We start from the raw sequence: 14,730 nt of genomic DNA on the forward strand, positions 1-14,730 counted from the left end.
AAATTACCTCTGTGGTGCAAACAGCTGATTTGAATTCCGGGAAATTAACTGAACAGTCTTTGAAAAAAAAAAAACAAAGTCAAGGTTCATCATCACCCGCCACACAGTTCCCATGTACAGAGATAATGAGTGCTTGAAAACTGCCTTTCAGCTCTGCAACTTGTTTCCAAGAAAAAATGTTCACATCAACCGTCTTTCCCGTGAGGTATGTAAGCAGCACAAAGCAGAGCTGAAGGCTTCTGAGTAGAGAGCCTTCCTGGAAAACACACAGAACAAATTGACCTCTACTACTGAGCCGTGATCCCTGCTGCTGGCCTGCATGACTACAGGATATCTCACACACACACACACACACACACACACACACACACACACACACACACACACACACACACACACACACACACACACACACACACACACACACACACACACACAGAGTCAGAGTGTGAGGGAGAAATGAGGTCACAAACAACACAAGAAAATAAAGAAAATATTTTATTGTAGGTCCATGTAAAACGACAGCCTTCATCTGAATGTAGTCAAACCTTGACTGTGTGACTGAAGAAGGCAACTGTAAAAGTGATGTGGATGAATTTACATGTGGTAAAGAGTGAACCACGGGGGCGGCATAGGCCTATACCTCCGCAATGTAAAGTACAATCCACCCTCATAGCCATTCCTGATGATCTTGAACAGTTGAATCAATATTACTGATAAAAAAATAAGTGAAGCAACTAATTCCCAAAGTGGAGAGCAGAGACAGGAGAGGCAAGATGGGAAATACTAAAGTCTTCAACCTCAAGAGACATTGGCAAATTTAAATAAATTCAGAAAATAAAAAGCATTTAACCCTTTAACATCCAGTTTTCTTATAAAGTCTGAATCAGTTTCCTGGGAAGTATCCAGTAAATCACAGCTCCTGTCCAAGAAAAAGAGCAGCACATAGCCCCGTGTACAACCACCACATTTCTTTCTTTTACATTTCAGTAGTTCTACTGACTGAACAAGTCAGATTTAATATGTTAATCAGATTTTCAAATCTAAGACTCCATGTTTTTTATGGGCACATCATTCCAACAACTGGATATGTTTTAGATGTTGTGTGCGTCCTATTATACTCATTTCCCGAACGATTCAGCCTGACATATTTAGAAGCTTCAGAAACATTTGGATCTCAACCAGAACTTAAATTTCTGTGGATTTGAACACAGTCTGGACAGCAGGAGTTTGAAATGACTGATACACATGCAAGTATTTCCCTCAAAGTACTGACACTTTATCATGACTTTGTTTTCATGTAGACGGATATTTAATTTTATTGTAATAATCTGAAATATGTCTGTCAATCACCTTCGAATGTCAACAGCGATAATTTCTTATTCGCTGTTGACAAAGCAGCTCCTGAGCTGCATTTTGATACGAATTTAGTATCTTTAGCTCTCACTTCTCTCAGAAATGTTCACATCTGGTAACTTTATTTGACCACAGGAAAACATATGAATGAATTCTGCTTCATGGTGGATCTGTTTTTTGTTTGTTTTTTTAAAATATATTCAGCGTGAAATGTTATGTCCTCGAGTAAAAATAAAGAAGGAACGGCTAGAAGCTAAACAGTCAAAGAACAAGTCAATTCATAGATATCGGGTCGGTTTCCTTGTGTACTTGTATATGTGTGTCTGTATTGTGTCTAACTTTCTTCCCCGTTTTCCCCCGCACCCTTGATGAGGCGTTTGTTGCCCCTCTTGCCTCCTGGTCCACGGGGCTTGGCAAAGGCCTGCTTTAAGGTGTGCTCCATCGGGTGGACCTCCTCGTACAGGAAGTCTTCTGTCAGGCCATCGCCGCTGTCTATCTCCATCTAGAAGATACACACATATGAACTTACTGCTCTTTTCAGTGTCATGATTGATAACGGTCATGATCTATAATCTTCAACAGTTTACGGATAAATTATGGTGACTTTGGTTACCAGCAAACAACAGAGTGTGTGTGTTGGGTCATTGTATAAGTGGGTGATTTTGGTGACCTGTACCTTTTTGGTGACCTCCAGCTGGTAGTCTCTCTCCACCTCATCCAGTAGCCTGTTCTTACAGCTGGAGTACAACATCCTCTCCTTGATACTACAGGTGTACCCAGGCATCGAGTATATGAACACTGGAAGAGGCATGAAGTCGTCAGCTGATATTTGCTGCTTCACTGGATCGGTTGTATTTCTGCTGTTAAAGCTCTTTGCACAAGGACACAGAAACGTGGCTCACATGGTACAGTCTAAAACCAGTCTGAGAGTAACTATGTATGCGCACTGTCACTGGACAGATGAACATTGTGTTTGAAAGCTGCAGTTAATTATTTTTTCACCACTTGGGGGCAGTGGAATAAGCTGAAAACACAACACTGACATATCACCTAATAAAACTATTACGGCTAACATGCTAACAAACAGTTGCCCTGCCCATATGGAGCAACTTTATCTTAAGTCCAGTAATTACTCTCCTTTAAGGTCTCTTTGGTCACTTAGGGGCAATATTCGGCTCTTCAGCTGTTCTGTTGACCAGATAACTTGTCTGTCTGCTGTTATAGCGTTGAGCAGGTAGTGTACAGTGGATTTTTAGAGCTGCTGCTGGAAATGAGGCAGTGAGAGTGAACCAAAACAGTAAAGTTGTGGGCCATGAAAACCAAAACAGAGGCTGAAAGAGCTAAACCTGGGCTAACATGCCCTGCAGAAACAAGGTGACACTTGATGTCTCGATGTGATATTGGATAAGCAGAGAACTTGATGTTGCTTTCCATCAGTGCATTAGCTCACCACCACACTCACACCCACAGTCAGACTGTGTACTGACCCAGCGCCTCCTGCAGTTGGCCCTGATGGGAGTGTTTGAAGATGAAGAAGTGGTATCTGGGTGAATCTGTGGGAATCCTGTATGGAAGCTCGCGGGTCTCTGTAGGTTTGGTGTGAACCAGCTCAATGGTCTCTTTCTCTACATCCAGCCTCTGTGTCACAACATACACAAACAAGCTTTGTTCAGGGGTCAAGTCATGCACAGCCAATTTCACTTCATTTTACTGACTGACTGTAGCTGACGCTCAGTACAACAATTCGTTACCATGGCAATATGATTTCTGATTGTTTTCTTTATTATGTTTACATAAATTTATAATGAAATTCCCTGCACCTAAGTTCATGGTTCTGCTGTCATTATTATTATTAACTGTTTGAGTCAAATTAAATTATTGTGAAAGGTTACTTCCGGTTGGAGTAACGCGAGATCTGCTAAGTTGTGAGCGAAGAAGCGGGAGAGAGAAAGTGGTCGAAAGAGAACTGTCTACTGCTGGATAAGCAGGTGTACACGGTAATTGTTACGATTGAATTGCAGTTTTCACGGTGTCTTTAACTTTGAAAAAGAATAAATCGGTTGTGGGCATCAGTAAGAGGCGTGAATCGCGTTTCCAGGGTAGATTCAGTGAAAACGTATCCTAATTCATCACGAGGCTGGAGAGCGGCGGTGTCTACATCCTACAACAAGCTACGGGCTACGACGAGCGGCGGTGTCTACATCCTGCAACAACCTACGGGCTACGACGAGCGGCGGTGTCTACAACCTGCAACAAGCTACGGGCTTCGACGAGCGGCGGTGTCTACATCCTGCAGCAGGCTACAGCAAGAGGCGGCATCGTTGCATTACATCCTGCAGCAAGCTACAGGTCGCAGGGGACACTTGGTGGAGCAGCTCCAGGCTACGACGTGGGTGCTCAGGTCAGACTGTGCAACTATATTGCTTCAGGAAGATGATGAATAGAACATAAGATACTGTTTGATCATAACAAACAAGCCATTGAAGATATTCAAAAGTTAAGAGTGTGAACAAATTCTATTGAATGCTAGGATAAATGCTATTGGTGTTGTTTTGCTGAAAGGACCGTTCAATGTTTGATTTCAGTAAGTTGGGAAATTTAATCTCAGGTTCTGAATAAGTATTAAGTGTCATGTTATGTAATTTGGGTATTTTCTGCTAATTACAGTTATTATATCCTTGTAACTTACCTTACTTAACTTGCTTTCTTGACGTGATAATTCTTGAAGGTTCAAATGTCTCAAAGTGGTGATAGTCAGTCTGATGTCATGTTACAAGGGCAAGATGTAAGGGAGCTAGATCAGGGAAAAATGATGATTGGTGATTAAGACCTAAAATGCAAGAACTGAAAGAGCAAGAGTTAATTCAAAAGAAGAATAAGTTTAAAGCAACATCCGAGAGATGGAAAAATAATGTAAGGGACATTCGTACAAGGTTGAAGCAAGAGTGCTCTGAAGGCGACATGTATGACATGATGGATGAAGCTGAGAAGCTTGACTGCGAGTTAAAGGAGCTGTATGACAGCATCCGACTCCAAACCATACCAAGTCAGGAAATCTGGAGAAAAGTTGACGCATGCTCAGCGGTGACAGCAGATTTACTGCAATTGATGAGGGTGCGCCTCACTGAAGGAGGGGGAGAGTTTGATGCTGAGGCAGAGAGATCAAGGTTACGCATGCTACTTGATAATGAATATGCTAGGTCCATATATGGATCTGTAGCCTCCAGAGATACTGCACGCAGCTGCCACCATTCGGAGCACCTCTCAGAATCACCTAGCATCTCGGCTATGAGGGCAGAAACAGCTGCTCAGCTGCAGCGAAGAAAGCTGAAATTGATATGGAAGCTGCTATTGAAGCTCAACGCCAGCAGTTGAAAAAACTTGAAAACCAAAGAGACATTCATGTTATTCAAGCAAAGCTAAATGTTTACACTGAAGAGGAGACCAAAGTAAAGGATGGATCATGCAGTCCTGTATGCAGCAAAGTTAATGATACAAACCCAAGTGTAACTGCTGTGGAGAAAATCACTCCATACATAAATGTAAAAGGCTAATAGGAATGCCGGTAGAAGAGAAGAAAAAATTTGTACATGAAAATAAGCTGTGTTTTGCATGCCTGAGAAAAGGTCACAATTCTAAAGACTGTAGAAATAGAGCTATGTGTGGCATTTGCAAGAAGAGTCACCCAACTCCATTGCATGAAGACCATTTCCCTGCAGAAACAAAGCAAAGTGCGGTTGAAGAAAGTACAGCCTTGTTATCTTGCTGTGTGAATGGAGGAGAAGGTAGAAGCACGTCTATGATTGTGCCAGTGTGGATTTCAGCACCTAACACTCCTGATAATGAAACCCTAGTATATGCCCTACTGGACACACAAAGCAGTCACACATTCGTTGATCAAAAGGTGTGCAAAAACCTTCAGGCAACAATGGAGCCAGTAAAACTGAAGCTCTCCACCATGATGGGGAAGGATTCAATTGTAAAGAGTCAAAGAGTATGCAATCTCTAACACCGTCTTCTGTCATTAAGGCTCTTGAGTCCAACTTTGCAGACACAAAATCAGATCCTAAAAGGAGGAATTCAGCAAAACGAGCGTGGCAACCTGGAGATGCCTCTTCCCTTTAAAGTACGTCCTCGTCTCCCAGATAATAAGAAGCTGGCTCTGGCTCGGCTGAAGCACCTCAAAAGGAAGCTGGACAGAGATCACAAGTTCAAAAAAGACTATGTGAGTTTTATGGAAGGTGTTTTCAAAGATGGTGATGCAGAGAAAGTAGATACCCAACCAGAGCCTGGGAAGGTCTGGTATATCCCACATCAAGGGGTTTACCACCCCAGGAAACCAAACAAGATTCGGGTGGTTTTTGACTGCTCTGCAAAGTACGAAGGCACCTCCTTAAATGATCATCTGCTAACAGGACCCGACCTTACAAATGGTCTGACAGCGGTACTGTGCCGTTTTTGTAAACATCCCATAGCAGTCATGTGTGATGTGGAAAAAATGTTCCACAGGTTTCATGTCAGCAAAGAAGATTGAGACTATCTGCAGTTTCTCTGGTGGGAAAACGGGGACACAAATTCAGAACCCACAGAGTACCGCATGAAAGTGCACCTGTTTGGAGCTTCATCTTCCCCTGGCTGCGCCAATTATGGCATGAAACACCTCGCCAGTCAAAAATGAAAAGGAGTACCCCTCTGCAGCTAGCTTCATCAGGAAGCAATTCTACGTTGATGACGGCCTCATAAGCGTGAAATCGGTCGGTGAGGCAATTGATTTAGTGAAGGAAGCTTAAGCTGTGTGTACCAAAGGAAAGTTGCACCTTCACAAATTCCTTTCCAATAACAGAGAGGTACTGGATTCCATCAACGTTGCAGAACACGCTGTGGAGGTAAAAAATGTTGATCTCAGTCATGATAACCTACCAGTGCAAAGAGTGCTTGGTATAAGATGGAACACAGAAAGCGACAGCTTCTCCTTCAAGGTGACACTCGATGAAAAACCAGCGACACGACGAGGTATTCTCTCAATCGTGGCCTCTCTGTACGACCCTTTAGGGTTTTTAGCGCCATTCATTCTTGAAGGAAAAGAGTGCTGCAGGAGATGTGTCAGAGAGGTACAGGGTGGGATAACCCTCTACCCAGGGATTTGAAGCTAAGGTGGGAGGCTTGGATGAAGGATTTGGAAAACCTTGAGAAGATTGAGATACCAAGATGCTTCGTACCTGACAACTTTGGCGAGGTCCAGAGAGCTGAACTGCATCATTTTTCTGATGCAAGCAGTCAAGGTTATGGACCGTGCTCTTACATCAGGTTGTTGAGCAAAGAGAAAGTGCACTGCTCCTTGGTCATGGGCAAAGCGAGAGTCGCACCAACCAAAATAGTCACCATACCAAGTTTGGAGCTAACTGCTGCAGTAACGCTGGCACAAAGTTTGCTTCAAAAATAGATCCTTGCAGCTTGTTTTTCTTTACAGGGAGTACGTTACATGTTACACTTTTATTACTACTGTGTAAATAATAATAAAAGTTTTTTGTCAGGGCTCACCAGCTGTATGTAGTTGATACGTTTCTGCTTGAGTTGCTGCAGAGCTCGTTTGGCCTCTTCTTGTAATGGGAATGCAAGACCCTGGAGAGTCTGTGCCCTTTTGTCTAAGCCAAACTCCATTGTAACCTGCAGAATTGAAAAAAAATATATAGAAAACTCTTTATTGAGTTCTCTTAAATAAAATGACATAACTGAGCAGAAAAATTAAAGTCTATTCACAGGACTGAACAAACCTTTGCTCGTGCTGTTGGAGTCCCAATTCGTCGGCGTTCATCCTGTGGACATAAGAGACAGTTTTTAAATCCATCCTCCTCCGTCTTCTTCATGCACACACACACATACAAAATCAACTTACCCATACAACTTTATCCTGTGGGGAAAAAATGCAGAAGTATGCAGGATGAGTACACAAAATAGACATGTGTATCACATTGAATATGCATATCAGACAGCTGAAACTGTTTAAACTCTACCTCTGTGACTTTAATTCGTTGCAGTTCCTGCTCGGCTGCTGTGAGAGGAGCTGGAGAGGAGCAGGAGGACATGTGTCGCAGGTATCCCTGGAAACACAGGTCCTCCTGCAAACAGAGAGACACCAACGGGAGACGGGAACTTAGTCATCAAGAAGGGAAGATTCACGGATCGGTTGTCACACTGGAAGATTTTACTGACCTCGACTGTGCCAAACATTTCGTCTTTGATATGACCTCCTCCAAACTCTTTCTTCAGTGTGGCACGAGTTGCTGCGTACATCATCTTTTGCCTCACCTACAGGATGGCACAACAGACAGGAGGATGATGATGAGCTTCAGAGATGGTTATCATGTGTTGTTTACCATTTTGCATTTCTATAGTTATCAGTTTTTATTTTGGTTTTATTGTTTTTGTGACTGATTGTACACCCTTAGATAAAGTTGCTTTTTCTGTTCATGCTTTTTTCTAGAGTGGTTTTTATTTGGTTATTGTATATTTAGAAGTAATTAGAATTAAACAATGTCTTATTTTTCCCAAAACAAAGTCGGGAATAAAGGTTGCACTCATTTTTTTTGCAATCAGTGGGCTGGCAAATCAGATTTGTGGTTCAGCATGAGGCTTTCATCCAAAAAAATCAACATATGAGGTGAATTTTGTGCTTATTTTTTTTTCCCTTTGGTCGTCTGGAGTGTCGTTTGTATTTGAGAAAATACAAACGTGTGTTTTTTTTAGGCTGATCAGTGTGTACTCATGGGGAAATGAGTACACATCAGTGTACTCATTTCCCCATGTGAGCCACAATAAATGCTCATAAAACCTTTTTAAAAATGTAAATTATTTTTTAGCCAGCCTGGATTGGATTTTTTTCACCTGCTCTTAAAAAATAACTTGGAAATGTTGCCTATTTTTAAACTAAATTTGTTTCACAAACAGACAAAATTAATGAAGTTCATTTAAAATTATTTAATTGTTCCCTGCTTATAATCTAATTTCAGTTAGCAACAGCTTTTGAACATCTAGTCTTTTTCATAGTTTAAAATAACTGCACGGCTCTGAATGACTGAATTTGAAACTGATGATCGGTCACAACATGTGGATCGGTGTCTTGAGACATACTGGTGATTGGTCAGGTGACCAGGCGATGAAGATCCACTCATATCCCTGTGCATTCTGGGAATCCAGACGATAGAGGATGTAGCACGGCTCCTTAGGCGTGAGCAGAGGAAGCAAGGACTGATCATAGTCCTTGTCCCAGCTGTGTGCAGGCTCTCTGTATGAATCTAGCACCAACTCCTCTGCAGACAAAAACACGCATCAGCAGCAAACTCATCTCAGGATTTAGAACGAGCCAGCTGAATGCTTTATGAAGCCAAATTCTTTTGAGTATAAGAAACATCTCATGTTTACCATTTCTGATGACAATCTTCATTATTCTGATGGCACCTCCCCTCGCTCGGGCCAGAAACTCTTTCAGCTCAGATGTTGCTAAAGTAACCAGATATAAGGCAGACTAGTCAAAACTGAGGATGGGGGGTTGAAAGCAAGTGAGACAGAGTTGGGTAAGTAAGAACCTGAGACTCCACTTCAGGGAGAAAATTTGATCCACTGCCAGATAGTCACGCTATCACCTAAAGTGACTCAGACAGCGGGCAAATGTATGAAATAATCACTGACAAATTTGAGCATTATGGATAAAACAGTCTCATCATTACCCAGTTTTCTAATGCCTGGAGGGTAGTTTGGTACCGAAAAGTAGATTTAACTGTTTGTCAAAACCCCTCCTTCTTTCTCACCATGGTTACCAAACACAGCAGCCTCATAAATGATGTACGATCAGGTGAGAAAGGTGAGAGAGGTATGCTTCCGCCAACCTGTACCCCTACGCTCCAATTACCAAATGCCATAACACACAGATATACGTAGCTCTTAAACCATCCATAAATTCCTGTAGGTGCTAAACATTAGGATTACTGGTATCACAATTTAAAACACAAACATTTTATCTGTGAATCAGTTGTATGCAGACTTGAATGTCACACACGCGTGGCTTTTACAGTCCACCACTATTTATGTTCACAGCAGGTACATGAAGTGGATGAAGTTAAGTGACCACTTCGGGGTGATCTTAAAACGCCTCTTTTTTTTTTTGGAGGAAAACATTAAAATCAGTCGCATCATAAGTGAGATTATGAGGATGAATTAGTTGCAATGGCACAGCTTCAAAGGCTGAAAAAAACAAACAAAAAAACACCCAAACTAAAATTGGAACCAATTTGGAGACAACTAGACTTATTTACAGTTTACTTTCTTTAAAAAAAAAAAAAAAAAGAAAGAAAGAAAAAGAACTTACCATTAATTCCAGTTTGGTGTGACATCTTTTGACAGTCAGTTGTCACCGCTTCAAACTCCTCTCATGCAAGAAGGACCAGGTCCAGGTCTCTGTGTCCTCGCTCTTCTTGCTCAGCAGGTAGGCTGCCTCTCCACTGATGGCAGACAGATGGACCCACGCGCCTCAAGGGTGACTTGGGAGATTCCTAACACTTGAAATACAATCTGCGGAACTGTGGCTGATGAGTAATAACGTGCCTGTCAGTGGATATGCCACCCTAACCACTGATCTAAAACTCTTTGCGTATCAATGACCACAACTTTAAAAAGTCTTGGTGGGGGTGCCTCTCCCAGGTCACATACTGTCCTGTCCAGTACTCTACTGTACTATGTATGAGGGGCACACCAGGCTGTGTAGAAATCCTGTGCTCATGACATCAGTGCAGTGTTTTCAGATGCTGTCAGTGTGCCACATGTAATGACATTTTATCACTCATTCTCATAGAGTGGCTGCGGCAGACGCAACTGCATGATCTCAATTTCCATTCACCAGAAATGTGACACCGAACAAGAATCTGACCGCTACATTTCACCATTGTTACCTGGACCAAGAAAGGGAGTTGGGGGGGGGGGGGGGGGGGGGGGTCAGGTATTTCTGCTTATTTCATTAAAAGCTGATGAAAAAGGAGAGAATGATGGAGATACCTCAAGGAACACCTGCACACTGTTCAAATATGACACTGGATAGTAGAGTATGTATAGTAGATGGCAGTGAATGAGTGTGGGAAGTTAATATTGTAAGAATCTGAGCGACAAATGCTTATCAGAACTTCTTCCTCCATCTATCCCTCCACACACCTTGCGTAAACACACACACACACACACACACACACACACACACACACACACACACTTGGAGGTTGGTGAGAGAAAGATAAGTGTGTACCTGTGAGGTTACCTGTGATGGGATCATTCATTATTCACTCAGTGGTGAGTACACAACCCAAGCATCTATACATTATTCAACAGAGCCCCCACCCACCCTCCTCTGCTTCAGGAAGACACACTTTATGTGAACAACAAAAAAAGGAAAAACACCCATTCATTCATCAAAATGATTAAAACTGCCTGCGTTTCTCTCATGCTTGCATGTGTGTTCACAGATTGATTTACCGACTGAGTGAACTTTTGTTTGCATGTTAAATGAGCTCAAGTCAGAGATGTGTCATTGTTGTGAGAACCATCCATATTCTGATCTTATAATTATCTAAAAACAGATCAGTTCACTGCTTTGTCTTATGTTCGTTGGACAAAATCATCAACTGGATGAAGACACCACAGGCTTTGTTTGGACTTTCACATTTTTTATCCACCTGACATTTTATAGTCCAAACAATTCAGTGATTAACTGAAAATATTAAACACAGATTATCAGACTAATTGATAATAAAAATTATTTCTGGAATTTTTACTGTAAATCATTTAAATGGTAGATGATAAAAGTGGAGATAGCAAAAAGGGAAAAAATGTAATTTTTATTGTTTTTTTTTAATCTAAAACATTGTTATCAAATATTTAAACAATAAAACTACAGATGATTAATCTGTTAAATTATACATAAAATGTCAAGATAAAGTTTAAATATTTCACCAAATTGTAAAAAAAACAAAAAAAAACAAACAATTACTTTTTACAGGAGGTATTTTGTTCAGTCATCAGTTCTTCCAAAATTTAAAAAAAAAACATCTAACATAAAACATTTAAAAAACAGTATTTTTCTCCAACATACTCTTCGGTCAAAAGGTTCTTATCGTCCTGAAACAGGCAGACCAACACATTAAGGTATCCCTGCATCATGGCACGATGGCAATGCGTTAGACGAGCCCACACTCCCACTATAAGTCATCAACACAGGGGAGCCAAAAGGTCTGTTGAGAGAACAGAAGAAGGCAGAAATGAGAACTCTGTTCATCGCAGTTTGTCTGGCAGCAGTTGATTTAGTGCATTTGATCATCTCACCATATTAGTGCAGGCGCTGGCAAACGTCATGTATCTGGGATTAAACTGCAGAGTGTTGATGGGTCCTGGATGTTTCCCGTCCAGCACAGCCACCTTCATCCCGCTCTCAGTGCTCCAAACATGGACTCTCCCGTCCTCTGAGCCTGCACAGCAGGACACAGTTAAACACAGTCGGAACAGAGATCTTGCAGGTGGGACACCCTGATATAAAGCTGTGGTATTTTAGCTTACCAATCATGACGAACTGTGAGTCTGGAGTGAAGCAGGCCTCCAGGGAGATGCCTCTACTGTTGTTGTAGCCCTTGAAATGAGCAATGACAGGGACACCTTCAGCTTCAAAGTAATGGTACCAATATACAAACTGATGAAATTCAGCAGATTTGTGGCAATGTGATTTAATTAATGTATCTCTTACAGAAAAAGTGTGCAGCACAGATCCACTGAAAGCATTAAGGACACGGATCATCCCTCCATTTGTAGAGATAAGAATCTGTTTCCCATCATTACTGAATTTGAGTCCAGTCCAGTCACAGACACGATTCAACCTCGTTTCAAAGGAGGCAAACGGACCCTTTTAACAGCAAGATAAATTAAGTCATAAGTACAAAGTGAAAGAGAAAACAATAAAGCAGCAGTATAAAGGACTCCCACACTCATGCTCACTCATCAGCTGTGAACACACTGAATTTGTGTTTCACCTTGTCAAAAGCACGGAGGTCATACAGCTTAATGGCCTGTGATTCCACTCCAGCTGCAAAGATCAGCCCATCAGGGTCGAAGGAGCACACAGGTTTCCCCAGTGGATTAGTCAAACCCTGATACACAAACACACAAGTGATAACAAGGAAAAAGCGTGAGAAGTTACAACAGGGAGTTTGGATTTTCATAGAGATATGCAAAAGTATTACCACCATATCTGAGCCCTCACACATCGTTCATATTAATGTCTCCCCTTCCATTTAGTTTTTCTTTAGAGCATAATATTTTACAATATTGTACTCTAGCTACTGTGTGTTGGTCCAGCTTTACATCTGAGAGGGCAGATCCATATGGTCCCTAAGGCAGGTCTGGGGACACCCAGTGGTCACAGCACAAATGCTTATTAAACGGGGATTTGCATGCCACTGATATATAGATGTGCAGTAACTTGGGAAGTGCTTTATCTGCTCTAAAGCACTAACAGCTCCAGCAGTAGGTGTAATTATATATTTAAGTAACTGCCTACAGAGAGAAGAGGAAGTGTCATTTTCCAGTCCGTTCACAGACTACTCACTTGACAGTTTGGAGCACGCAGGTCCCAGATTCGGATCGTCTTATCCAATGAACCTGAGATAAACGTATCATCCACTGGTGACATGGATAGGGCAATAACCCTGAAACCGTGAAGTGATTAAAAAAAAAAACATTATTAAAGAAAGTAAAATACCACAACAGCAGACCAGATAAGATAAAGTGAAACTTAATGACACCTGTGGAGATCTGGGTAACTTCAGGAAAATAAGACTATAGCTTTCTTTGTGTTTTTGTAAAATATTTGAGTTGAAATGCAAACATATTTCTAATCAGTACATTAGGATAAGATTTAGATAATGGATGGATTACCTAACTTAAGAGATGTAGACATTATAAAAATGCCTGTTTTGTGATAATTTTGACAATACTCCACTTATTAGAATAAAAGCTGTAGCTTCTTGGTTTGATCTGCTTAGAGGACCCCAGGACCTAAAACAGTCTCCAGTAAACAACAGCTGGAGAACAGAAATGTAGGCAGTTCTTGTGTTGGCATTTGTCTACCCAGCACATGCCAAAGGCTGCACACACTTTATTCTCCTCATAGCTTCTTGTGTGACAATAAATAACTTTTTTTTTTTTTTTTTTACCTCCACACCTGTGTACATAATATTACATTTCTATCCTTCCCCTGGATTTAGAGTGGTCCAGGTGCTTACACATACTCACCTTGCAGTATGGCCAGGGAAATATCGGATGTACTTGTTGTCAGTCAGAGACAGGTAACGTATGGTATCTACAGGACACAAAACCATTTTATTTTCCAAAGCTAAAACACTTGTATTTGAGATCTATTTCCCATCTTGTTGTTATTTAGTGCTCTGTGCCCTGAGCTGACTGTCAAGTTATTACCATCTAGTTTGTTGGAGCTGTAGACCACTGTCTCTGTGTCTCCATGTGTGTAGCGGATGAGGTCTACTCCATACTTCTTGCTGAACAGAGTCCGGTTGGGTCTGAGAGTAGACAAATCTGTCAGTCATTTGGTCACATGAGAGCACAGGTAACATGCTGCACACCTACATTTACAACCAGTGCAGTTTCTGAAAAACACAAATTCATATAGACCATAATCTAATAATAAGACAGCGGACGTTACACATTTAGAAATGCTAAATATAATTACACTGTATCCACTTTTTAAAATATATATATAAAACATAATTGCCGCTTACTTTCCCTCCCGGATGTCATATAACACAATGCAGTCGTCGTCGCTGCTTGATATTGCATTTTCACCATTTGGGCTGTAGTCCACACAGTTGATTTTCTGTGAATTTTCTCTGTAGGTCCTGGCGACCCTGAAACTCCGTAACACGCTGTCAGTGATCTTCATACCTGCAGCTTTTTATCCTAAATATACTGCGTAAAGCCAAAACCAAAACGTGGATCCATGTAATAAACCCTGCAAGTCCTTTCTGTTGTTTGGCTGGTCGAGCAATGATGAGTACTATCCTCTCAGAGCCTTGAAGTGAATTCAGTGACTACATTTCCCTTAAAAACCAAAAAACAAAAACATAATTTGCAACATGCAACGCTATACCAACCTAGTCTAACTCGATTTGTTTAGCATTATCTACCAGGTGGGCGGTGTTCAATAGTCACATTTATGTTCAATAGCTTAAACTTGCCGAGCGGTGGGAGCATAGGAAACGAGCGTACCTGCGGTTAGAAAACAGGAAATCAAGACACGTCGCAGGAAATGGTTGTTGAATTTACAGAGCA

General features: G+C 41.4%; 2 protein-coding genes across 3 annotated transcripts; both read right to left on the reverse strand.

Annotated features, from left to right (window-relative positions):
- Positions 1–1,297: 1,297 nt before the first annotated feature.
- On the reverse strand, positions 1,298–9,746 carry LOC121179024 (twinfilin-2-like). 2 transcript variants are annotated; one of them, XM_041033596.1, is made up of 9 exons: positions 9,722–9,746; positions 8,779–8,856; positions 8,488–8,666; positions 7,570–7,665; positions 7,371–7,475; positions 6,898–7,023; positions 2,844–2,994; positions 2,033–2,154; positions 1,298–1,858 (listed from the first exon to the last, which is right to left on the reverse strand). In XM_041033596.1, the coding sequence occupies exons 1-9, from the start codon at positions 9,744–9,746 to the stop codon at positions 1,691–1,693; spliced, it is 1,050 nt and encodes a 349-aa protein (XP_040889530.1). In that variant the 3' UTR covers positions 1,298–1,690. The 2 variants fall into 2 exon arrangements, with proteins under 2 accessions (XP_040889530.1, XP_040889529.1); XM_041033595.1 differs by having other exon boundaries at positions 6,898–7,011; positions 7,317–7,475.
- A 1,493-nt stretch (positions 9,747–11,239) lies between these two features.
- On the reverse strand, positions 11,240–14,599 carry LOC121179023 (WD repeat-containing protein 82-like). Its single transcript, XM_041033593.1, has 9 exons — positions 14,181–14,599; positions 13,861–13,961; positions 13,678–13,744; positions 12,992–13,091; positions 12,417–12,533; positions 12,134–12,289; positions 11,950–12,019; positions 11,719–11,861; positions 11,240–11,627 (listed from the first exon to the last, which is right to left on the reverse strand). The coding sequence occupies exons 1-9, from the start codon at positions 14,339–14,341 to the stop codon at positions 11,595–11,597; spliced, it is 948 nt and encodes a 315-aa protein (XP_040889527.1). The 5' UTR covers positions 14,342–14,599; the 3' UTR covers positions 11,240–11,594.
- Positions 14,600–14,730: the final 131 nt, after the last annotated feature.

This window comes from Toxotes jaculatrix, chromosome 3, assembly GCF_017976425.1.
Source record: "Toxotes jaculatrix isolate fToxJac2 chromosome 3, fToxJac2.pri, whole genome shotgun sequence".
Lineage (NCBI taxonomy): Eukaryota > Metazoa > Chordata > Actinopteri > Toxotidae > Toxotes > Toxotes jaculatrix.

Bases quoted from the DNA above. Each gene is read 5' to 3' on its own strand.
- LOC121179024 (XM_041033595.1), bottom strand. From the start codon at position 9,746: ATGTCACACCAAACTGGAATTAATG. The intron at 8,857-9,721 runs GTAAGTTCTTTT...TGGTTACTTTAG, and splicing joins ACACCAAACTGGAATTAATG to CAACATCTGAGCTGAAAGAG. The intron at 7,666-8,487 runs GTATGTCTCAAG...GCCATCCTGTAG, and splicing joins GGTCACCTGACCAATCACCA to GTGAGGCAAAAGATGATGTA.
- LOC121179023 (XM_041033593.1), bottom strand. From the start codon at position 14,341: ATGAAGATCACTGACAGCGTGTTACGGAGTTTCAGGGTCGCCAGGACC. The intron at 13,745-13,860 runs GTAATAACTTGA...TGTGTCCTGTAG, and splicing joins CAGCTCCAACAAACTAGATG to ATACCATACGTTACCTGTCT. The intron at 12,290-12,416 runs GTGAAACACAAA...TGCTGTTAAAAG, and splicing joins ACCTCCGTGCTTTTGACAAG to GGTCCGTTTGCCTCCTTTGA.